This window comes from Diadema antillarum, unplaced genomic scaffold (assembly GCF_040938485.1).
Source record: "Diadema antillarum isolate AM-2024a unplaced genomic scaffold, OU_Dant_1.0 scf00000057, whole genome shotgun sequence".
Lineage (NCBI taxonomy): Eukaryota > Metazoa > Echinodermata > Echinoidea > Diadematoida > Diadematidae > Diadema > Diadema antillarum.
The window spans coordinates 2,249,355-2,276,944 of record NW_027270946.1 but is presented as its reverse complement, the minus strand read 5'-3'; the positions used below and the strand labels follow the sequence as shown (position 1 = coordinate 2,276,944).

The window sequence follows — 27,590 nt, the reverse complement described above, 5'->3', positions numbered from 1 at the left end:
TCACAATTCTGTTTATCGGTAGAGACATTAACAATCTCGAACATCTTTGAAAGGCAGGAACATTTCAACGCCGTCAATGTGACAATGCAATCACAAATCACGGAGCTGAACATTTTAGGATAAATAACATCGACAAAAATAGAAGGAATTCAAAACGAGTATTTCATGTTACAAAAAAGAAAAAAAAAATGAGATGGTGAGACCCAAAAAAGAAAAAAAAAAAGGATGTTGACACTTGGTTTCTGTTGATGGTTGAGGAAAAACACTGCAGATGAAACTTTTAGCTGTTGTTGTCGTCTGGTCTTCTTCCACTTTCCTCTCGTCGCATTTCTCGCCCCACCCTGCTGCTGTGGCAATACAGCATCTGGTATAATAAAACAGGCATGGGATGGCCCAAAGAGTCCAATTCTTTGCAGGGTTTCTCTCCGCCGACGCCTATCGTCGTCACGACGATGTGGAGGGAGCATCATTGGCACTTCCGTTCTCCTTGCCCTCTGAGTTTGTGGCTGAATCGAGGCCGCTGTCTGGTGAGAGCTTTAGGTCCTCCATGCCCTGTACAAATTGATGACAGAACAACAGAGAGAGAATGAGCCAAAGAGGACATGTAAACAGATCTATGTACCAATGGTCCTTAAGCTTGCTGCTTGTGCAGACCCAACCTAAGCCCTTCAACGAAAAAACAAACAAACAAATACACACACACACACACAATACTGTATAAACTGTTATTTCCACTTTATAAGCCAAAGTCACATAGACATGCCGGATCACCCCGGATCTGATGTGGGGTGATCCGGGGAGAGATCCGTGTTGACACCTTGGACATCCTTGGACATCCGGGAGGTCAAACACATCCGGCGTCATCCGGGGACTGCCGTGTTGGCAGAGCGATCTGGGGTGGTCTGTGTGGCTGCCGTGTAGCTGCCATGTTGATCCGTGTAGCTGCCGTGTCGATACCATGTGTACAGTCATATCGACGCTCATCGACGCTCCATCGGGGCGAAACTATCTCGGAACTCCCTGGATCATCGTGTAGATCCGTGAGGATCCGTGTTTATATGTGACTGGGGCCTTACAGATATTTTCACGAATGAGGACACAGACATTTTTGTGAGATGATGTGCCTGCCAATTGACACTGAAGCTATCATTAGTGCTCTATGCTCCCAGTGCATGGTGACATTTTCATGTGATCTTGTTAAATTCGTGGTCCAACAGTGATTTGCAAAATTCCCAAAAATCAAACCCTTGCAAAAACAAGAGACCCGCGGGTCTAGCGCTCACCTGAGTATCGCAAGTTCACCTTTCACGCAGTCACTAATCTAAATTATTCACAGCTCTACCAAAATTTGACGAGGCATTCTCAAGTGGAAGATGAAAATGTACAATAAGGGCCCAATTTTTTCAAGATTCCTTAATTTGGGGGAATTGGGGCCTCCTGGGGCCCTCTGGGTGGGGCATGGTGCCCAGTTTGATAAATTGAGATCCTGACCACCTAGGGATGCTACCTGCCAAGTTTGACAAAAATCCATTATGAGGTTTTCAGGAAGAAGATGAAAATGTACAATTCAGGCCCCCATTTGGACCCTTCCAACCACCCCCCCCCCCCCTACCCCCAAGAGGGGCACCCCTGGATCTCCTATGAACAAACTTGAAACTACAGTCATTAATGTACTCACTCATAGTATTATCTCAGCTCTATAACTTCTGATTCTAGAGAAGATTTTTAAAGATTCCTTCATTTGGGGGGTTTGGGCCCCCTGGGGGCCCCCTGGGCGGGGCATGGTGCCCATTTTAACAAATTGAGATCCTAACCCCCTAGGGATGCTACCTGCCAAGTTTGGTGAAAATGGGTCATGGGGTTCTCAAGAAGAAGATAAAAATGTACAATTTAGGCCCCATTAGGACCCCTCCTCACCCCCCCTCCCCCCCCCCCCCTTGGGTCCCAAGGGGGGCACCCCTGATTCTGCCATGAACAAACTTGAAACTACAGTCATCAATGTGCTAACTCATAGTATTAACCTAGCTCTATCACTTCTGGTTCTAGAGAAGAAGATTTTTGCGGATTCCTTAATTTTGGGGGGTTTGGGCCCCCTGGGGGCCCCCTGGGTGGGTCATGGTGCCCATTTTAACAAATGGAGTTCCTAACCCCCTAGGGATGCTACCTGCCAAGTTTGGTGAAAATGGGTCATGGAGTTCTCAAGAAGAAGATGAAAATGTACAATTTAGGCCCCATTAGAACCCTTCCCCACCCCCCCCCCCTCCCCTGGGTCCCAAGGGGGGCACCCCTGATTCTGCCATGAACAAACTTGATACTACAGTCATCAATGTACTAACTCATAGTATTAACTTAGCTCTATCACTTCTGGTTCTAGAGAAGAAGATTTTTACAGATTCCTTAATTTTGGGGGGTTTGGGCCCCTCTGGGGGCCCCCTGGGTGGGGCATGGTGCCCATTTTAACAAATTGAGTTCCTAACCCCCTAGGGATGCTACCTGCCAAGTTTGATGAAAATCGGTCATGGGGTTTTCAAGAAGAAGATGAAAATGTAAAAAGTTTACGCACGACGCACGACGGACGACGGACGACGGACGACGGACGACGGACGACGCACGACGCACGACGCACGACGGACGCCGGACGAAGGGCGATCGCAATAGCTCACTTGAGCCTTTGGCTCAGGTGAGCTAATAACAGCTTGTACAGTAGCTTAGGGTTGAAATGAAGTATAGAAAGGTAATCTCAGAATCACATAGACTACCAAACATGAAGTGTATGACATTTGAAATAGTAATTGTCATGTGAAATGCTACATGTGTCCACTTCTGATGCAACACAACCTGGGGGGGGGGGGGGGGCATTTCATGAAGCATTTTGTCAGATTTTTTTTTTTTCTGATAAGCTACTGAAATCTTTGCATCTTATTGGCGGAGAGCAAATTTGTCAGAATGAATATCTGACCAAAATGCTTCATGAAATGCCCCCTTGGGCTTTCTCTGAACAGGTGGGAAAGAGGGCTCATTTTTTAATTTTCAAATATCTTGGATTCCAAAAGAGTGAGTTCCCGGTGAACATGGGTACATACAAGAGGATATATGGTACCTGATTTGAAGGGAAATATTTACAAAGAAACCAAATATGTCTAGAAAATTATCAAAACTAGAGTCAGTTCTTTGCCTGGGAGATGGGTGGAGTGGATACAAGATATCTAATTAAATAAAGACATGACCTCAAATTTGCACTTCGCAAATCACACCAGTGTTGTGGACAGAATATGCATATCATCTTTATATAATTACAAGTGCCTGTTCTTAGGTCAGTGTGTACATCACACATAAATATGCACTCTGCAAGAAACGGAAGACAAAACACTAGAGAAAATGGGAGGACTGTAAATCGGCTCAAGTTACCTCCAGCTCCTGCATGATCTCGTCCATGAAGTCCGTCGGGTTCTCCTTGTAAGACACAGCTACTTTGATGGCTTCACGGAAAAGCTGTAGGGGTCAAAGGTGAAACACGATCCTCTTTGTCACCACGCACAGAGTCTCATGAATGTTTTGAAGAGGAGTCAATGTTCTTTACTAGTAATAATAGCTTGAGATGGTTCATAATAATAATGATGATATGATATGAAAACTTGTAATGTGCTGGGATCCATCGTAAATACACGTGTACGTATGTACATGCTCAAGGTGCAGAGAAAGGCAGATAAGATATCTTTGAAGAGAGATATGAAAAGAGGAAAAAAGGAAACATTTACAATTGTACAAAAATGCCTCTCTAGACAACCGGGTTTTGAGTAAAATCTTAAAAGTTACTAGGAGTGGACAGAGTCATGTATTGTGGGAGTTCATTCAATAGGAATAGACCAGCATATAGTAATAATTGATCACCCCAGAATTATGAGTTTGTGGCACCTCAAGTAGGAGATGAGTCTGACGACATAAGGCTCTTATAACAATAATGATAAGGTCTCGTTTATCCAGGGAGTCTCTTCAGTGTTGTCACTGTTCTACCAGAGGGCCCTGCCATCATTATTACCCCAGCGTTACTAGGTACCCATTTATACACCTGGGTTGAGAGGGACATAGTGGGTAAAAACATCTTGTCCAAGGATGTAAGCACTGGGCGGGAATCGAACTCGGGTCCTCCGAATGGGAGTTGGGAGTCATATCCATTATGCCACAGCGCCCCCAACTACATGTAGTCCTAGAGGGATTGTATGAGATTATCAAGTGGATATTATCTCGAGTCTCTCCATCTCTGCCAAAATGAAGGCATAGAGAACTCAATGCAAGGGCATGCATGTGTGTGTGTGTGTGTGTGTGTGTATGTGTGTATGATTACAGGGGAATGTGTTGAGGGGTTAAACATTAATTTTCACAGATTTATTGGCTAGAATTCACAAAGGTGTTTCTTGTTGTTGTTGTTTTTTTTTAAATCAATTCCATGGTTTAGATTTAGTCCAGGGACTAAAACATATGCAAACATAATCAAAAATTGAATGTCTGCTCCCATACATGATCTACCATGCACATTTACGCAGAAAAAAATTTGCATGATTCGCAGACTACATTTGAACTACACTTGTGAAATTTGGTCAATATGGCTACTTGTTCAAAATGGAGTTTGACCATGAACAGCATTTCTTGCAGTTATATTCACACTCATTTGGTAAGAGGAAACACATATCTGTTACATATGTACACAAGCTGCACATGTAACTAACCTTCACGACATTAGTGCCATCCGCTGCCGACACAAAGAAGAAAGGTAAACTATGTTTCTTGGAGAAGTTGAAGTTCTTCTGCGTGATCTTGTAGTCAACTGTGTGGGGAAGAGATAAGTAGGGATAGGATCATGGTATGTTCTGCTCAAAATGAGATTCCAAAGTTCACCACATGCCATTCTAAAATTCTACCCTTCGATGATATCCCAATGAAGGATTTCAAAAACGAACAGAGTCTCTCGTATTTACAGAAAAATCAACTGCAGCATTCATTCTACTTGGATGCCTTCGCCTCCTCAAACAACAGCTGTGGTCCCTTACAAGTAGGGCCCTCCATTTGCATTGGATGAAGTTGCTTTATCTTGACCTTCGACCTCAATAGATTGACCTTCATCCCCTTTTGAATATAGCATGGGCTAGAAAATGACATATCTCTAGACAGAGTTCCGACACATTGACTAGACCAACACTCAAATTCAGTGCTGGTAGATCTGAGGTAGCATTCCTGGGGGCATTTCATGAAGCAGTACGGTCGGATATTTTTCTGACAAACTGTTACAAGGTACTGAAATCCTTGCATCTGACTGGCTTAGAGCAAATTTGTCCGACAACTTTGTCGGACAAAATGCTTCATGAAATGCCCCCCTGGTGGGCTAGTTAACAAGAAGTCCTGCCATACTGGGTTTTTCTTATTTTTCCCCCTTTTTTTTAAATTGTGTAGGGGAAATCTGGGACAGGAAGACAGACGAACAGACAGAAAACATACAGCCTCTGGCTTCCTTTTGGGGCAAGTTCTCAGCACTTGACCTTTCCGAATGTGCATTAGTGATTCAAAGGCTGCAAATGACGTCAGGCTTTGCTCGCAATTCTGTCATCTTGCATGATTACGGGAATACTGCATGTTTTCCTTCTAGTTTTATGTGGCCAACAGATACAACAAAAAAAAAAGTGACATTTTCGGTTTTGCTTTAATTGTGCAGAAGCCCCTGAAGTAAAACCAAACTGATAACTATATAGGAGAGGTCATTGAAATCTTACAAATTAGCAGCTTTCTGGCTTCTTTACAGCTTCCTTCAGACATTTTTCCCTTTTTCCTATGGAATCTGACCAGCTGTCTGATAGGTACTGTATGCCATATATTTCGTGTGTATAATATTTTGCAAACTGGGACCTGTGAGACATTTTCTCGCATGTTTGAATGTGCGATTGATGCAAACCACATTGACAGAGTGAGAAAGAAATATTATCACTTTTCAGAAGAAAACAGAGTGATTCCCGACCCGAGTTTCGATGAGCAACACATTTTGTGTTGCAGGAAGAAATAAATATCTATGTGGGAGCTGTTTACGTCAGAAATACATACTAGTAGCTGTCGACACACAAAATTTGAGCACAATAAAAACATCACAAAATATACCATTATAACATACAACTGTACCTCCTGTCAACATTTTCAAGCATTGTCCTTTTATTATATATTGCACTTCATTGTTATCCCTAGGGCCTAGCCTCATGAGATTATATCTGGTCCCACAATGTTGTCCCTTGCCCTTCCATCCCACCTATGTAAATGTCAACTTGTGTTTCAACTGTTATGCACTGTATTCCAGTATAAAATTAATTCAGTCCATCACTTGATTAAATCTCACAATGTACATGGTCATATGAGGTAATTACCTCCGCCAAGAAAGGAGTTATGTTTTCATCGCCATTTGTTTGTTTGTGTGCTAAATAACTCAAAAAGTTGAGAACAGATTTGGATGGAACTTACATGAAAAGTTCATAATGACACAAGGAACAGATGATTAAAATTTGGTAGTGAGCAGGGAATTTGCATGAATTTCTAATGGAATTTTGACCTTTTGGCATGCTTATTGTATAGGGTCAATGAACTTGGGAGTTCAATTTGCATATATTTGAGGTTTGCATAAGCCCTCTAAAGCACATGCTCTGCTCGGGGGAGGCACCACATAGCTGGAAGCTGATGATGTAAACAAAAAGCTTCTACGTATATCTAGCACTGATCCACCAAAGTCCTGGGATAGAGGTACATCAGTCATTATTATCTCGTAATCCTTAAATTGGCAGCTCTGGATTTACTGCATATATCATATTGGGGAAAGATTAGATGGGACTGGATATATCCATTAAATCTCTGTACAACATCAGAAAGACACAAACACCCCCTAATTTATATATGAACAACAAAAGGCTCAGAATGAAAGAAAATGTTTGTTCTCTATTTCATGAAATATCACTAATAAATAGTAAAAGTTTTGATATAAAGACACAGAACAAAACTAGAAATGTCGCTATGGCGACTGATGCCTCCGCCATAATGCATGATATTCTCCCAATAGGCGTATAGTACAATGTCTTCACAATGTGTGATCCATGACAGTTTCACATAACTGGCAAAATATTGAAATGACAGGTTTGTCAGAAATGTCTTCAACTGGGTTTGCTTTAATTTTCTAAGAGTGCAGGTACACATATTTGGGGAATTGAGAATTTTTACTTGAATTCTGACAGGCCTTTTTATAAGTTTATGCACTGAGTAATTTCCAAGGTATGAAGAAAGAGTGTAATGACGGTACAACATGGATTTTTTTTTTTTTTTTTTTTTGGGGGGGGGGGGCATTCAAACCTGGCCTTTGACCCTTAACCTTTGACCTTTGACCTTCTGGCTGGAAATTTCCCAGAGAATCTCCATTTGGTAATGCATGTATTAAGTTTTGAAACTAATAATGCAAGCATTGCATACATACTAGTATATGAGGGAAATAGTAAAATTTTGAGATGACCTTGACCTTTGACCCCTGACTATTGACCAATGACCCCTAAACTCCCTAGATAATCCCTGCCAATCAGTACATGTGTATGTACCAAGTTCCACGAAGATACAATGTACATTGAACCATTTGCGAGAAAAGTGATATTGCAACATTTTCACCTAACCTTTGACCTTTTGACCTTCGACCTTATGACATGAAACTCTCATTGGAGAATCTTTATGCAGTAGTACATGTCCACACCAAGTTCAAGAAAATACCTTTGGGCATTGCATAGATATGGGGGAAATTGCAACATTTGTAGCATTTGACCTTGACCTTTTGACCTTTGACCTCTTGCCAATGTCATTAAAATCTACTGAACCTAATTGTCCCATCATACATCATCCTTGGACCAAGTTTGGTGAAAGCTGCTTCATCCAGTTTTGAGTTATCATGTAAACAGATAAATTTTAGGATTTGACCTTGACCTTTGACCTTTGACCTCTGTCCGATTTCACTTAAAAACTAATCAAGTAATTGTCCCATCATACATCATCCTCCAAGAGAGTTTGGTGAAATTTGCTCTATCCAGTCTTGAGTTATCGTGTAAACGGATACAATTTCATGATTTGACCTTGACCTTTGACCTTTGACCTTTAGCCGATTTCACCCAAAATCTAATAAAATAATTGCCTTATCATACTTCATACTTGAACCAAGTTTGGTAAAATTCCAGTAAATATTACTCAAGTTATCGCGTAAACGAAAGCGGACGGACGGACGTACAGACGTACAGACGGACGTACGGACGGACGGACAACCCGAAAACATAATGCCTCCGGCACCACTTCGTGGCGGAGGCATAAAAACATGAATTAGGTTTTTTGGGACTGGACAGTTTAAAAGTGAAAGTTTTAAGTGTAACTGTCGGCCTCTGATTGCTGAAAGGCGTTTCATCAACGTTTGTCAGTGCTGACAGTTGACAATTTCAGCTAAATCCTTGGTTTTGATTGGCTGAGATGCTCTGGTCCCTGACTGTTACTATGGTGATTCAAGTTGTCAGCGCTGACAAACGTTGATGAAACACCCCCCTGGCCTTCACAAAATTTTGCCCACGAAATACATCTACCGATCCACTGCACTCTTTCCAGGTACATAATCAAATGGAGGAAAAAAGGCCAATTTTATAAACTGCTCTTTGACCTGTGACTACTGCAATATGAGCAAAGTTCTCCAAAATTTATTGATCTCTTGTTGCCACGTCATACTCAACCCTTGATGATTTAATTTGACGATCATTCAATTTATTTTCTTGTTGTGGCAGAAAGAAGAAACGCCACAGACAGACAGGCATCAAGACATCATCAGAACAGAGGCGCTAAAATAAATGACAAATTTCAAGCCAATCTACACTTTGTAACGAGAAAACGGATGAAGTTTGCTTCATTGCACAGTAGCTGGGATACAGTGTGTACGAGGGACCCGTTATCTTTACAATATGCCTGTCACAAAGTCAAGTATTATGTCTTGGAGTAAACACTTGGGCCATCTGGTCATCATCGATTCAGAGAAATTTATGGCAATTCTGTTCGTCGACATGTGAAACTCGATGACAGTGTGGACAAAAATTAACTCTGGACTCCGTTGACAGAGGGAAGGAGAGTATGATATGAACTCAACTCGTCCGTGGACAAAAATTAACTCTTAAGTCCACAGGAAAAACAAAAGAGAGAGAATATGCTTGGCGTGGCAGTTGGGCAAACACTAAAAGATCATGCATTCTTGCTGAAGAAAACTAAACAGTGTAGTTACAAAATGCAAGTAAATGAAAGGGAATTCAACGTTGACTTTTCATCGTGCGATACGTGTAGTGGGGGGTGGGGTGGAGGGGGGGGATGGAGCGAGGATAAGACATGACCCATACTTGTTGTTTTCACCATCCCCTCTCTTTACCACTCATCACTGAAGATATTAGATATATCCAATATCATCTAATCTCATCTCATACTAAACACTTTTGAGTAATGTCAGACCCAAAAAATGTACTTGTTACCTCCACCAAGGGAGGAGGTTATGTTTTCGTTTAATACCATTGGTTTTTTTCGTTCATTCGATCATTCGTTCGTTCGTTCGTTCGTACGTTCGTTCGTTCGTTCGTTCGTTTGTTCGTTTGTCTGTCTGTAGATAACGGATTGGGATGAAACTTGCAGGAAAGGTTGAAAATGACACAAGTAACAAACGATTAACTTTTGGTAGTGATCCGACAATTTTGGGGGAATTTATGAAGGATTTTTGATATTTTGGCAGGTAGGGTCAATGAACTTGGGAGTTCAGGCTGCGCGTATTTGAGGTTTGCATGCGCGCACTAAAGTGTGTGCTCTAGTTTCTGCTAGGGTAAGGCGCGTTGTGCAGCTGAGGGTTTATGATGTAACAAAGGCTTCTATATTGGGAAATCGGGAGACTTTCAGCACACTATTATAAACACTTTCAGCATGCTATAGTAAAAGTATGTATGGGTGGAAATCACTGATATATCTATGGAAGAACAAGATCAGTAATGGAAATGAGCTGCATGCTTGGCGGAGGTCTGCGCTCTCAGAGTGCTTCTCTAGTAATGAAAATGTTATGCAAGCTCAACACTATACAGAGGTAGCTACAATCACACTGGCTCTCACCATCAATTTTATTGGCAGCTAATAGGCATGGGATTTCAGATCTGTATTCCCTCAGCTCCTTGTACCACTGTGACAGGTTCTTGTAGGTCACCTTTCTTGTGACATCAAAGACCTGGCAAGAATGGGAACCAAAAATCAGTCAATTTTTACAATAATACTGCAATATCGACAAATCACATCATCCTTTCTATGCATAATTTGAATGCATGAACAAAACGTAATTTTTCTCTACCATATTATAGTAACAGTGATACATTGTGTCCCTCTTCCTCCTCTTCATATCAAATTCACAATGTACCCTGACTGATGTCATTTGCTGACTATTACTAGTCATCTGAGGCAAACCACGAGGGGTCAGCATCATTTGCCCATTTTTCGGTGTAGGCATGTGGACAACTTCACCGAGTTTATACTATAAGCCTGCTCATTGCGATGCACGAGTGAAGTGAATGACGAAACAATGACTGTAACGTGACTCTGGGAACCAGAGTGTACAGACCTCATGTGGCAAGTTGCATTCTGGGATTAAAAAAAGATAATAAAATCTAGGTTTTTTTAATGTGCTGGTATTACACACTGCAAGGGGCATATTATCAAAATTTTGTGTTTGTTTTTTTTTAATGAAGCTCCAGTGACTTTTGCATCTAGATGCGCATCAAAAGTGTTAATTTCTTTTCCCTCCACACACAAGAATTGATAGATTTTGTTTTGTTTTGTTTTGTTTTGTTTTGTTTTGTTTTGTTTGCATCGAGTTGCAAATATTGATCTTAAAAGACCATTACTTTCTAGTGGGTGTGAACAAGACTACAGACTCACCAGTATACAGGCGTGTGCTTGGTGGTAATATGATGGGTGCATGCTGCTGAAACGCTCCTGACCTGCGGTATCCCAGAAATCTGTAGGGGGTGGGAAGAAAAACTTGTACAAGTACGAATATCAAACAGGACTGTCATATACATTTTGCTCGTGAACGCATAAGTAGTCCAAGATTTGGAGCAAGCCAGCTTACTTCGCAAGACAACAAATCTTGCATAGCCATTCAGCCAGTAGACAATATCAACAACTCACTCCCTCTCTCCTCAACTCCCTCAACTCCCTCAACTCCTGAAAATCCACGCTAGCTCGACATCACTTCATTCCTTTATAACAATAGAAAAAAAAAGCCCTCACTTATACAAGGACAGTGGAGTAAAACCTGACGTCTGATAATCAATGGGAGATTCCCATTTACTAGAGAACATCTCACTCATTTTGATGCGGTACACCGGTACATGACAGGTAGCATTACTAATGGCGCCACCACTGGTTGCTAGGAGAACTGAGAATGATATTTACAGCATGTCAGGCTCTTACATACAGCACATCACAACTCCTAGATTCATTACACAGTCATGTCATCTCACCCCCCCCCCCCCTCGCCAATTCCCTCCCCTTCGCCAATTCCCTCATGTGCTGGTGAAAAAAAACAAACAAACAATGATAATTGTTTGTCGAAGAGCACTCTATCCATGTATGATGAATTGCAATTTCACTGACTGACAGGGGTATGTTATCTATCAAGAGTACTTATATATGAATCACTATACGAGTTCTGTACTGGGCCGTCATGATGCTGAAAACATGAGTTTCACATAGAAAAAAAAATAGATCCCTACATCAATAGTATTCCTTTTACATCATGAATTATTTCAACCTCTCTGTGAGATGCAGTGTAGCCAAGCATATAGAACCATTCATTACAGCCACAAACGTATGGTATGAAACCAGCTAAATCTCATCGACTGAAACCGTGGATTCTCGGATACCATGGCAACGTGGGGCACACAGAGAAAATAATATCAAGACATGTACACTGTTGTAACCATACAAAGGCAATCATGTCTCATAAGCAGTTTCATGTTCACTTTGTTTGAGAGATGACTTATGCTTTTATGTACGGAATACATCACTTAAAGCAAAAATCAAGTTAACAAGTTTAAAAATGTCATCATCATATCTGAGAAAGCTCATCTTTCCACTAATAATTTATATTCTTTCTGGTCAATTTATTCTGTCTTTATTTGTTACAAACTCAAAAAGCTGCATCACTTCGGTGATCCCTCGCATTTATCCCCAAGTTGAATTATCCTTCTGGTTTATGCCAGGTTTACGTGTGTGCGTGTGTGTCACACACAAACACACTGCTATAGCTTCTGACCACCCGAACATTGAGAATTAAGGGTTTCTGGGACGAATACTGAACTAGGGCTTTCTAGTCAGTAGAGCACCGGTCTAGCAATCCGGAGGTCTCGGGTTCGACTCCCGATGGAATCCCATTTTCTTTGCTGCTCATCTTTCCACTAATAAAAGAAAGACTTGTAAAAGTTGCGGATTTTCACAACCACATGATGTTTTCACATAAAAATCAAGGAAATCACTCACAGTCATCTTGTACAATAAACAACAGAATTAAAAGACTACTTAAAATGCAAAGGATACACCAATGCAAAGGTGTAAAATCTAATTTGCCATTGGCACACTCTAAAACTTGATACAGGATATGGGTGATTTCGCTACGTGGGAGGGGGAAAAAAATGTTGGTTAAATGCAACCAAACAGAAGCAATATGCTGAGTAGATTACAAGTCAACTAAAGCCTACTGGGAGAATATCCTTCTAGAGCTTGCATCACAACATCAGCCATCACCACCGAGGATTGGCGGGGAATGAGCTGTGGGAAGAGAGAGAGTTACTGTCATCTAATAATGGATGGCACAAGGGCGCTGAATAATGCACGGCAACAACCACTTTGTGCCACGGTAATTTGATGCTGCACACCAATTCATTGCATGCATTTCTTTTTCCTCCCCCCCCCCCCCCCCATCTACAATTTGTACACGTGTACCTACCTATTAAGCTCGCTGCGATCACTCCCTCATCCACAATGCACTGACTTTGAGGGGGTTTCAGACTGTCACAATTCTCGTTTGTTACCATGTCTCTGAAACATGTTTCTCATCATGTAATATAGACTTGACTTGCTGTTCACAGACTGCACTGAGTCTTCTCGCATTCAAATGATATTTCAATACGACAGGTTCTGTGTCACACAGTTTGTCAGCTGTCAAACAAAACATGAAACTCAGCACTCAGTTACTAGAGCAAGTACCCAGTAAAAGATAATCACATACATTGTATCGAAATGCATGTACACTTTGAAAGAGACCATTCAACTGCTTCTTTGGGTTCAGACATTAAAACTGTTCAGATTGCAAACATGCTCTGATTATTGCACAAATCTGGACTGGAAGACAATTCTCAGACCAGAGTTGGCCAAGTATGATTTGAGAAATTTAGAGCAGTGCATTTCAGAAACAAATAAAATTCTAGTTTATTTTCAGACAGGAAATTAGCATGAAACACATTTCTTACTCATTTGTTTGTTCTCTTGTTTGTTTGGTTGGTTGGTTGGGTGTTTTGTTTTGGGTTTTTTTTTTTTACCAAACAGCTCATTTGCCAGTCTGAAACCTCCACTGAGTCTGAAACAGTGATATCCAGGATGATGCCAACTGCCAAATCTACCCAATTTGTTTTCTGGTACCTAGGTAACCATGTTTGTATCACACCATGGGTGGAACACTTGCCAGGTTTGTGCAATAGCTACATAAAAGCTGAACTCCATCACAGACACATTGGTGGCGGAGTGTACACACCTGCATTACTGTTCAAACATTTGAAGTCATTACAAGCATAAAAAACACACCTGTGTGATCCTGCATCACAAAACCAACAAAACATCACCAAACATGGAACTTTAGCAAAGGGCAGATTCTGAATTGAGCAGACGGTAAGCTTTAATTGATCATACAAATGGATGTTCCAACCTATCTAAATAATGAAAAGAATGTACACACTCTGGGAAAAGTATTTACTTTAAGGAAAGAGGCTTTGAAGTTTAGGGTTTATTCATGTTTATTCATAATAATGATTCCATTACATCAGTTCTAACATCCACGCATAATGAAGCATGGTGTTAGAAAAATACGGAACATGAAAAGAGTACTAGAGTACACAGTGTATCTCATTGTTCTTGACATTTGACCTTCACTAAAATTCCCCAGAAAGTTTATGAGCTTAATTGATGATCTTCAACCTCAGCAGCTGAAATTAAAATGTATGGACCTCTCACTGGACTTTGGAAGACTGAGAAAAGCACATGGTCACGGTAGCTGTAAAGTGCTAGTCTGATGCAAACATTTGCAAAGCTCTTTACCCTTAAATGCCCCTTTCTATAGATCTCTGAACATATGAAATGCACTCTTTCATACCGTACAGAACTATTGTGCAAGTTGCAGGGAAATCATTACATGAGGCATAACATTACCCCCCACTCCACTCAATATGTGCTTCTGAGGAGAATGAATATACACCCATGGCCAAACGAAATCAGAATCAACCAACCGAATCAAGTATTTTTGGAAAGATTACACCCTCGAGTGATCACCAATTGCCTCCACATGGTGCACATGTTTTTAAAAATCAATCTACTCGTGATTAGTTTTAGTACGCCGTGTACATCCTTCCTTCTTTTTGACCTTCTTAGTACCCTGTTATCACCAGGCTCTGGCACAGACAAGAGCATTGATGCTGTGAAGTGAGTCCATCACAGACATCAGAGTGGATCAATAATGCAGAGCTAGAAGCACGATGCATGAGCACGCCCTGCTCTTAACGTCTGTGGATAGCCCTTAAACGGTGATCATAAGTTGCCTTTAGGAGATGGTGGCTGAGTTTATTTTTTCTTTTTTTTTTCTTCAGAAAGGCACATTATGCATACTTCCACATACACTGTTCTCTCACTTGTGGGCATAGGCAGAACAAAAGCTTCTTTTCCTCACTACAGACTGTATACTGTATACATACAAATGGCACAAATTTTCACAGGTATTTAACATTTTGCAAATGGAGACTTTGAAGACAATTTTTTGCAAGCGGTTGAATTCATGATTGTGAACCATATTGGCAGAATGAGAAAGAAGTTTTATATTGATCATCTTTCATGAGAAGAATTGGCATTTTCTCAACTTTGAGACACATATGTGTGTTGTGAGGGGCTACATTATTGCCAGTTGTCAGAAAAGCAAAAATCTGTCAACTCGCCAAAGTCCCATAAATAAAAAAAACCCAAAATATTGCATAATATACATACAGTATATGTTGCATGATATCAACAGGAAATATGTATGTGCAACTAGCATCATATTCTGGTTACATATTGACAATAAGTCATAAATCTGACCTTTGCTGTGTTTGTTGTTGTTTTGTTTTGCTACAACATTCTTGTCTAAGTTACATTACTTGTAAACATGTAATATATATATATTCATATGATCGTGACAAGGAACTCATGATTTCACAAACTTGGACTCAGTCACAGAGTGCTATGATAATACAATAAACACCTGAGTAACAGTTCCACTTTTTCAACAGCTTTCTATAGAATGCATAAGGCCAGAAAATTCAGTCGATAATCTACTGTAGTAACATGTACAGTAGCCATAATCTACAGTAATCTTCCATCATTTCAGCATCACAAATCAAAGCATCGCCACATTTCCCCAAGAAATATTCAGGCTTACTACTCTAAGAAATCCTAACTGCTGTAAGAAATGAAACTACTTGCATACCTTAGGAAGTATCAAACACCAACATCTGAAAAATATTGTACAGATCAATAGTCCTCCAAAGTACCACTAGTAAGCAGTCTTGAATTGAGGTTAAAGGGATGGTATAGTATTGGTTGGGTGAAGATTCAGCTTTTAAGATTTTGCGAGATATTTAGAAACCACTCTGTGAAATGTGGAAGAGCATAAATTTCTACAAGGAATTGAAAGTTTATCTGATGAAAATCAGATCTGAAATGACTGAGATATCCAAAAACAAGGTAAAACAAAGCAATCCTCATAAAAGTTGTGGCCTGTCGCATTTTATTAGGATCACTTTGTTTGGATATCTCGGCCATTTCAAAACCAATTTTCATCAAATAAACTTTGAAGAAAGAAGAATTACATGTTCTTTCATTATTTCATACGAGGTTTCTCATTATCTCACAAACACACACACACACACACACACACACACACACACACACACACAAAGTTGAAAACCTACACACCAGAAACCAAAACTGTACCATCCCTCTAGAGGATGAATGGAAGAAAAATCAGAATAAAAAGAAGTCTAGCTGTACTCACCGACTACAATTTCTTTGCCACCTACTTTCGTGTTATACCTAAATAGTGTTAAAGCAAATGTGGACAGCTGCTGTGGTTGGCTGGAAGAAAGGTGGGGAAAAAAAACCTTGGTTAAGGAAAACAGAAAATATGGTACATTGTGTCTTCATCCCTTCAAAATGTCATCTTATCGCCTCCCTCTTAACAAAGTTACAGTTGTATGACGTGTGGATTTTACCAACGCACAAGGTGTAACCTTTTCAAGGTGTAACCTTTTCAAGGTATAACCTTCAGGCACAGATTCACACTCTTCCTAGTTAAGTGTATCTTTGCATTAGGATAAGGGTCAGGGTTATATTTGCGTGTGGAATTTATGTTTGGCTATTAAGTAGTGTGCAGATATTTCATGGGAGCAATTGTCGCAGGAGCAAATGTCACAGAACCACATTATGGCGACACGACCTACTACAATTGCTCCAGTCTTATTTTCTCCAAGGACTTAGGGCTAGGGTTAACGTTGTGATAGGGTTTTAGGTTTAGTTTGATGAGAGGATTAGGATGGGGGTCAGGGTTATGTCTGTGTGTAGAATTTAAGTTTGGTTTAGTGTGCAGATATTTCATGGGAGCAATTGTCACAGGAGCAAATGTCATAGAACCGTGCATTTTACGTAGGTATGCAGTGTGCACAGGTCATATTACATACCGGATACATATTTTTACGAGGGCTTACACCCTAAATTTGCAGTCTGCCACAGGAAAACCAGAAATATTCATGTCATAGAATTTTCGCAAATTGAGAGCCGATGGCCTTTATCACAGCATGAAATCTGTGCAAATTGCCACTGGCATTCAATGCATACTGAAGACAAGAACTTTGGCGTGCATTCTAATTTCACGAATCTTGACGAAAAATTCGAAAAATTGAAATTGCACACAAAAAAATTCTGGTTTCACAGTAACTAAAAAAAAATGTATTCACATTACTGGCAAGAATTTCAACTACATTCAGGAAATTCCTATGACAGCCAATTTATAACAACAAAATAATAAAGAAGATAGAAATAAATCATATACTGTATGTGTTTCCTGCAGTTGAAATTCGAAGTATTTGTGGTATACAGCTTTGAGAAAATACTGACCATTTTCACATTTCTTTTTCCATTCGAATAATTAACAAATGTGTACATACCTTCATAAAAACATGATGCACATTCAAGGTAGCTACAAGGATAACTGATTCATCAATTTCCACTGATACAAGGATCCTGTTTAATCAGAGTTTTCATTGACTGACACAATAATATTAATACTGTAAAACATGATATATTCGCAGCATGAATTTTTCGCGAATTGGAGCCGATGGCCTTTTTTGCTGCATGAAATTTTCGCGAACTGCCATTTGCATTCCATGCATACAGTGTAGACAAAAACTTTCGCGTGCATTTTAATTTCACGAATCTTGGCTCTCGCGAAATTAAAATGCACGCAAACATTCTTCGTTTTACAGTACGCAGAATCTGAATGGACCGTTGTTATGTCTTTTCAGGCAATATAAGCTATTGGTTTTCTTGTTGTTTTATTAACTTTTGCTGTCTCTGTATTTTCACTCAATCTTTCTGCAGTAGTGGCCTACAATGTTTTAATCTTTACATGTTATATACTTGTATGTATCTCAATATATTATTTATCCATTTATCTATCCATGTATCTATCCATCACATGTATATCACATTGCTCAGGAGTGAGGTATTGATGCTGATCATATATTGTGTAACATTAGTACATGTAGTTCAGCACCTCTTGTATTGCATGGTAGTGCAGCAAAATATAGAGCACATTCTATTGTATGTACTGTTGATGAGGAGGCCACACAGTATTATAAATAGAAACATAATATCAATAATAACATGCCTCCCGGCAGCATGTACTTAATGGCTCTGCTTCTAATGGCTACTTAACGTCTGTAAGGAGCAGATGATGACAGGGAAGTTACAGGCATTGCGATGCATTATGACAACTGGTTGATTGTCATTGCCCCCAGTCTATGAGCACTGCCCATGGCAGGCCAAGAAGAATATAGACATCATGCCACTACAAAATTAGTTCCCCTACACAACCCTCCTTCTTTCTCTGAGAACATTGTCCTTCAAACGATATTTGCACTTAAGAGAGATTACATCCATCTTAAGTGAAATTGATATCCCGTGTTGTCGTCTTTGTTGTTGTTTTCAGCTTTGAAATTGCCCACACAGGACAAACTTGAATTTAATCTTCATTCCAGTTAGATTTTGATGTTTCATTAGTGTCTGTTCTTGTTTGTTGTATTCATTTTAAGAAGGATGAAGACCTCTCAGCATGATACTGCTAGTGCTATTCTAGTACCTCCTCATGAAATTTTACATAGTTTTCACTCGATGAAAATAAAAAGTTATGACTTTGGAAGAAGCGAAGAAATACCCGGTACATGTACTGTACCTCAGTTAGATCACACACAAATGCTTTTAGAGTTAATAGTACACAAGGTTTAATCATACGCACATAGTATTACGGAAATTGAAGTTCTCACATTTTCACTTAAGAACTTTAATCTACTCGCACCATGTATGAGCGAGATACAAGACCCTCAAGGTACAATTGTAGATTAAGTGGTGGTATTGGACTACAGGGAACAAAGATACCCATCAATAGTGAATAAAGCATTAGATCTTCTCTCCCACAATAATACCAAAGGGAGGGGAAGGGGGCATGGAGAATACACAACATGAACCTCATCACAAATTTGATGATGACCATGTGCCACCACTTCATATGATGAAATCTAATTTTGATGGCAAGGGTACAGTAGTTTGAAAAAGACACAGAGGACTACATTTTGGCATGTAATGACCCACTTCCTCATTCACACAGCATTACCATTCTCTAGTTTTTATATCGTTTTAGACAAGAACAAAAATTTTATGCTTCCATCAGCCTAGTGCACTTGTGTACCATAGTATGCATATTTCAGTTCCAATCAACTTAAAACCACAATGAAGCATGCACAATGTGTCCTAGGTTTCTAATGTGAGGAGTATCACACTGATATATTTGCACACATTTTGTTCATCGGAAGTTGCTAGAAAACAGCAAGTATGTAAGCAAGCAAGCAAAAAAACAAAAACAAAAACATGAATATTCCAATTTTCTGGTGGTGCATATGATACATTGAACAATTGCATTTATTCCCATTCCCATTTTTTTTTTTTTTTTTTAGTACAAATGCCCCTTTTTGATGGAGCTGAAATGCTGAAGCTCAGTGACTGTCATAATTCTTTTTCCATAGCCCAAGTTCAGCTTTCAATAGGGTATGCCTTCATTTCAGAGACAAATTAAGACCTACAATGCAACCAGTCCAAGAAACCACAATTCCACCGTTTAGAGTGGTATCCTTTTTATCATGAATGATTTGGACTACTTCTTTTCGGTATTTCAAAGGGTAGATGAGAAAATCATTTCATTTAAGGTCTTCAATGTTCATACTTGTTTGGCTGCATTTATCTAACATTTATTACGATTACCAAAATTCTGATGCCAATGAGCTGATGTTACTTTGGAATACAGACAGCCATAAACTATGTACATGTTTACTATGTTTGGGGGGTTTAGATTTTGGTATACCATTCTGTTTTTTCAACAAGACACAAAATATCATGTCTGCTAATACACAGAGTATTCCTTTGCACTACAAAGTAGACATCATTTCTGCAAAGGATACTATCCGTCCATGAGAAACCGCTCCACCAATCTGAAACAATAATAAAAGAGAGAGGAGGTTAATAATGACAAATATTCACAGGGTACAATAATCATGATTCTATTCATCACAATGGAAAACCTTGATAATATCAACATCAAAAACCACTGAAGACAATATATCAGTGAACAGGCCATGCCATGTAAATGGGAATTCTAGTCCAGGTGAAAATCTGACTGAATAGAAAGAGTGGTACCAGCACAACACTGAAAATTTCATCTAATTCGGCTCTATGAGAAATTTGAGGGATTTCCTAATTTTTGCAAAACAGTTCTTGAACAGTTGACATGAAATGTAAATGAGTGGGCTGATATCATTACTTCACAATTTTCTATTTACATGTGAGAGAGAGGGGAAAAAAATGATGAACATTCATTTCTTGTGTTACAAAAGTGTAGCAAATAACACACATGTAATTCCTGGCTGAATAACTTCAAAACAATGATCAGTCAGATACATTCCAGGATTTGAGACCGAGACATGGTTTAATTGCATATAAGAAAAAAAAAATAGATAAATAAATAAACTGTAAATTTGAAGATTTCATACTGGTAGATGTACAAACAATGTAATAAGTTGTGCGGCAATGACATCATTGACTGATAGTAGTACATCATGTATACTCATTCTACCTGTCCTAAAACCTTTTGTGAAAATTAGTGCAAGCTCACAATTTCATAACTTCCCAATGTCTGTTCAACATTGATCAGATTTTCACTATTGTGCTTGTCAAATTTTGCTCTTTCTTTTTAGGCTAACTCTTAACTGGTCTGGGAGTCCTCTTTTGATAGCACAACAAATTAAAGCACATCGGGACACATGTACACACTGATCAACATCCAACAATCACACACAGAGAAATATTCAAGAGTGCAGAGTTTAAATGCTGCACGCTCACTCTCCAAAGCTGATCCCATTCCCTCCTCAATCAATATTTCAGCTTGCCGCTGGGGAAAGTGTGAGGCTGCCTTCGTGGACTAGCTCAGTGAAAATGTCAGAGGAAATGTAAGTGTTAAGAGAGTACAGTATTTTATTCTTTACTCTCAGAGAAAAAAAAAATATCACAAGTTCAAGCTTTCTTCTTTCTTGATAGTCCCCCCCTCTCATTAAAACAAAAACAAAAAAAAATTACTGTAGGTAGCTAATTTTCATTTAGGCAACAATAATAAACCATGTGTTACCACTCTGGAAAAAAAAAAGACTGTGGAAGAGATACGTACATGGCAAGTACAATGTTATATATGGGGACTTGCATTTTAAAAGAACAAAATTATGGAGGAGCATTTACTCTTTAGTAGATCGTTGCTACCAAAAATAAAAAAATCTTCATTGCAGTTTCTTTCTGGGCAGCTGCAACGGTCATCTGAGAAACGAAAGTCACAGTGAAGTAATCAAATCAGCTGCAATGGTCATTGAAGAAACGTAAGACACAGAGAAGTAATCAAATCAGTCACTTGAGGCATCTGCAAGATACCTTTGGCATTTAGAGAAACTGAAAAAAAAAAACCTGAGAACTTAGTTTCTTCCTCATTTGTAGAACTTGGATGGGGGGGGGGGGGGCTAAATCTAATATTTGATAACTGCAACTGTAACTTTTGTAACTGCACCCCATACTCGATATTTTGGTAACAGCCGGTGGGGTGGGGGCGTTCAATGGTGGAAAAAGAGGTGACTGGAAGGGGATTTCCAAAAAGTTGAGCAACACCTTTCAGTCCAGGCTTGAATCATCCATCAATTCATTGTGTGCTCTTGCGAATGCAGGGATGTGTGAACTTGAACAAACAGTGCATGGCATTTGATAGACAGAGTCCCCCCACAACCTCCGGGTATTGAAGTTAAGAGGAATGAAAAGCTCAAATTGAATCAGCAGACACAGACAGAGAGAGAGGGAGAAAGATCGGCCACGCGAGGAAGGCAATGTGGAACAAAGCGTGTGGCTCCATGGAAACTGCTTCCGTTTCAAATGCCTGATGCATAATGGCACCCCGACATGCGTGGAGAAGGCCATGCAATCGGCGGGAGATGAGCAGCTTTGTTGGCAGTCCAGAAATTCATGTGATACTGGTCACATATGCTCAATGATCGGCAGCATTCAAAATTACAAATGTATTTGTTCAGTGGCTCCCATTCTCATGTGCTAGGCGACATTAGATTCATCATTATCAAACCATACTGGACAAGTATCAAACACACAGTTCATTTCATGGTGCATTCATTAACATTTCTCGAACAATGAATTGACAAGTTCATAAATGATTGGCTAATCATTATATCACAAATCCTTTTCTTCTGAGCTTCACTTAGATGGGTAATTTTGTGCAGAATACTGTAAAAGTGGATTTTTACACACGACTAATTTTTTTTTGCGCTCAGCCGGATAAAAAGAGTTTCAACTGTTTTTAATTTTGCGGAAACAGGACACCAACTACTGGAACATATGGCAAGCAAAAATATTTGCATGCCTTTATTTTCGCGCTAGCTTCTGGTTGCGCGAAATGCGCGAAAATTTCAACATTGCGAAAATTTCTACTTTTACAGTACGGAGATTTGAAATAGAAATCCCATACGAAGGATTTTCACTGATCAAAGCCAAGTCATCTTTTTGTTTCAACATGTTATTTCAAACAATACCATTCTTATTCTATATACACCTGCTGTAAAGCTTGGCACAAACTACGGTATCAACTGCATACTGCAAAAGAAAGATTTGTGGTCCTGGAGAGATTTTTTATCACTGCTTCTTTACTGAAGTATAGAATTAAACAAACAAAAAGAAAAAACTGAGTAATGGTATGGCTTTTAACAACAAATCAAGTCCTCATGGCTACAGAAATTGCCAACTTACAAATAGTTCCAGAAGGATTTCATTCATCACTGCATGAGAAAAGGTGAAGGAAATGAAAATCAGAAAACAAGACTAGCCATGGACGCCCACACACTTTAACAGCATGAAAACAAAGAAGTCTGACCTTATGATGGTGAGCAATTATCAGCCAACTCAAGGAGAGTTCGTTCTGACATTAAAAAAAAAAATAGCTTCCAACTTAAGCATTCTTGAGACATCTTTAGATAGTCATTTGAGTAGTAATGAGACCATGAAGGTGTTTGTGCAGTTTACATGTATGTCACCTGTCAGACACACAAATGATTGCCATGCAGTAACAAATTAGTGCCTTGATAGAAAAAAGTTTCTTGCATGATGTTGCTCTGCCTACAGCATACTTTGAAGGCAACATAATTTTTCTGAAGTACTGCCTATTTTAAAAAAAAAAAAATTACCTGCTATTTCTGCACTTCATAATGTAGTAATGGGAAATACAACAAAAGTGAACAATACATTGTTGCAGCACAAAGTCAGCTTAGATGCTTCGGCCCTCTTACACAATTGCAATCTCTATATTCTGTCATACAAATGGCGCTCATTTACATATACAGCTGTATACATGTATTGTACATTGTAATTGATAGACTTCACTGATTTTGAGGTTTTCCCCTCTGACCTCTGATCTTTTTGCACAAAGAAACTAACTCAATTGCATTTGTTTTTACTTCTAGTCTATGTAACAAATACTAGACTCTATTCAAGTTACAGCTCTAGACAAAGGCGTTTCTATACCAGAACCTATGACCTTTGACCTTTTGTCCCTAGCATGTCAACGAAGTAATGTGTACATGTTTCTTTCCTTCCTGTTCTTTTACAACCAAGGTAAAAGTTCACTGAACTCTTTGTTAATTAGTCCATCTACATCTCAAAGACTGTATCTGCCCGCATTTCAAGAAAAAAGAAACCTAGGGTCTATTCAAAATTGTGTTGAAACATCAGAGCATGAAAGGTGAAAGGACACACATTATAGTGTACAACCACCCCTTGGACAGTTCTAAGCATTTTGAAAACAGGAGAAACTGAACATATATATAAAAGCAAAAATGTGAAAGACACTTTAGTGACACAAGACTACTATGACTGATTTCGAGTATTCATTGGAAATGATGCAGGCATTTACACTGAAAGTAAAGTCATTTACCTTCCTCAGTACAGCTGTACCAGTATCTATCCATCTCACTCACAGGCTCCCCCATCATGTACACATATCTCTAACTTACATGTATATCACCTCATTGCAATTATTAACTTTACTTTCACAAACTCATATTCCGCCATGAAATAATACTGTGTGTACACATGTACGCATTAAATCTCAGTAAATGTCCAAGAGTTTTATAAGCCAAAACTACTTACAATGAATATAAACATGTGATGTTTCATGTGCTAATTTACTTTAATATGACTTCCTTCTTCAACACAAATTATTCTCATGCTATGTTACAGTAGTGATACCTGGTTTAAAAGGTATTTTCATCTGTAGAATATGCACAAGTGGCTTTTTTATCTCATAAGACATGTTTAAACTGTAGCTACGGTACACATACTAAAACAGAATTGAGCACAGATACCATGTACTTGTACATTTGTACTACAGACTGATGGTAGTATACCACACAGATCACTGTGGGCAGATAATTCAAGGCTTTGCCTAATGAGGCATTAACGCCATCTCTCATCCTTACCCATCCTGAAATACCTTGAGTTGATCCCACAATTTAACTTATTCCCACTTTATTTAGGGCTTCTAGTGTTTTTGTGGGGGTTTTTTTGTACTAAAGGAAGAAAGGTATCACATCTATCTGAAATACAGACACCTTTCAAATCAGGAGGTAAACATTAACTGCCCAAGATTTTGTAAGGAACCATCTGGGTAGGTGTGTTAGTGTTTTGCTCACTTAAGTGATTACAAGATGTTAAAACAGAGATGAGAAATAGCAATCCCTACGATACTCTACGATTCTAGTTACTCTTGACTGGGTTCCCTGGCAGCAACAGCGCTCAAAGAAAACAAAAGTTGACTAAAAAGAAGCCAAGAAGGACCATACAATGCCATAGAACACTGTAATAATCTTCATAATGCAAAGTAGGACATGATGTGCAGAATACTACTAGATCGAGATCTACAGTAGTCAGTCCTTTCATAATTTGCATGCATGAACACAGCAGCAGTTGGTACATTTGTTTTGTTATAGCATTCTAATTCTAGATCTGATCTGATGAAGAATGAGAATGTTTACTCTTTTAGCCGAGGTGTGAATGTTTGCCCAATCAAAAGTCCCATGTTCTGTATCAAAACATTCCATTCACACTTCAATCATCCCCATGGCTGGGGCATGCAATTTACAATATGATAAGGCCAGATGTGACCACCAATAGTCATGCTACATGTACTGTAAAAGTGGTTTCTTTCGCGTACAGAAACTTTTGCGGTTTCCATCGGTGCGGACTTTTTCGCGTGTGTTTAAATTCGCAGTCGGTAATGATAGCATTGTACAAGCGACGAGTTCAAAACATTTTCGCGTGATGTTAAATTCGCGGTTCAACCTCAAAGCGCGAAAATAAAACCACCGCGAAAGAAACCACTTTTACAGTAGTTAGTTAACAGGATTGCTGCTTGTGGCACACGCCACAGAACTCTATGTGGTGCATGCACAGCGCACGTACAGCCCTGTCACGTTGTGTACAGCGACAGGGCTGTGTATAGTTAGTGTTCCAGTTCTGCAGGCGGGTGTGTGGGATCTCATCTTGCGCTGGATGTGTCGATACATGTGCGTAATGAAAGCACTTACAGTACGCCACACCGATGCTCTAATACCCTTCCCTGCGCGGTATGATCGAGCAGAGACAGGATGCTGTGCATGCATGGCACCCAGTGCAACTCAACAGTCGTAAACTTTTGTCCTTCATTCATGATTTTAAATGAGTGGATACTCCTTTGCAGGGGATCACTAATTACTGTAAAAGTGGAAATTTTCGCGGTGTTGAAATTTTCGCGCATTTCGCGCAACCAGAAACTAGCGCGAAAATAAAAGCACGTGAATATTTTTGCATGCCATACGTTCCAGTGGTTGATGTCTTGATTCCGTGGAATTAAAAACACACAAAAATCTTCTCACCCGGCCAAGCGCGAAAAATTAGTCGCGCGAAAATATCCACTTTTACAGTAACTTATTGCAGAGGGCATATATCTATTGAACTGTCCTTGGCGAAATTATTTTGTTAAATAATGAACAAACAAAAAAATCAACAAAATATCCACCGATCCACCGGTCTGCTTCTGTCTGCACAGTTACCGATTTACAGGCAGCCATTATAACTTTAAGTACACACACATACACACACACACAGAGGCAGTACACATACACACAAGCCTCTCCGGCCTGCGACAGGTGGTTTGCACGCATTGTGTTGGCAGCAGACGGATGAAGGAGACATTAAAATACCGTATTTGCGTATCTAATTTAAAAGATGTGACTAGCTAGCTAGGATGATCAAAAATGGAAGCTACTGACTGGTAGAGGTCTACTGTAACGCAGACATCTTCACACTTTGCACCATGGCCATAGCAATTTTCTGCAAGAACATTGTAATGTTAAACGTAATTTAAGCAAAGCTCGATAATCCTGCACTCTGACTGCAGTGGATAGCAAAGACACGCAATATGGCGCAGTGTTTGATGAGTCAAAATCGCAGGGTGAGGACAGCTTTAGACTTGACGTAATCACTTGTCAAACGGCGTTCCAAACAACAAGAGCAGCTTACCGGCTGCTCAGTGCGTGGTTCACGGGATATCACCTTGGCACACGCACACAGGGAATGAGGTACCCGGTACCGATAATATAGGGCTTGAAAGTGCATTAAGGCCACTTTATTATGAGAGACAGAAAAACTAAAAATACTTCCGCAAGTGACTGACAATAACATCTCCGTCTAGGACAGGTAAACTGGACTAAACGTAACATCATTAGTAACAACTTTTACTAGAATTCTAGCAGTATGTTATTAATTCGGTACGAGATCTAGCTAGACTCTAAAACAAATTATCACAAATATCACTAGGTTCTAGTAAATTACTAGACCTAGGCCTACTACACTAGCAGCGAATGACTCAATGGAATGGCAAAGCCAAGGTCTCGCAAGGACAAGACAAGGGCCACATCTCTATTGCCACTGCTGGCTACCACCACACAGGCAGCAGCAGTAAGCGAGCAGCGGAGTATAAAGACCGGTAGAAAATTCCAGTGGCAGTGCAGTGCAATGAATGGGAGTATGCGTATGGGTATGGACAATGCATTTCATCCGTGATAGCGTGATTAGCAACGCACGAATGGCAACCGTTATCTATCTGTAGAGATTGAATTTCTTCGTCACTCTAATATACAATGGATGAATAAAAATGGCAGAGCGATACTCACTTTGATTTACCAACAGCTGAGTCTCCTAGGCATATAATCTTCACACCATTTTCGGCTAATTTACCGTCCCCTTCCGGGACTGTCGGCGACTTCGCATGGTTCGCCATC

At 39.6% G+C, this 27,590-nt stretch overlaps 1 protein-coding gene across 1 annotated transcript; it reads right to left on the bottom strand.

The window, feature by feature from the left end:
* Window positions 1-444: 444 nt before the first annotated feature.
* On the bottom strand, window positions 445-27,590 carry LOC139715858 (rab-like protein 2A). Its single transcript, XM_071627391.1, has 8 exons — window positions 27,483-27,590; window positions 20,142-20,171; window positions 16,409-16,488; window positions 10,993-11,072; window positions 10,177-10,288; window positions 4,728-4,825; window positions 3,409-3,492; window positions 445-552 (listed from the first exon to the last, which is right to left on the bottom strand). The coding sequence occupies exons 1-8, from the start codon at window positions 27,587-27,589 to the stop codon at window positions 445-447; spliced, it is 699 nt and encodes a 232-aa protein (XP_071483492.1). The 5' UTR covers window position 27,590.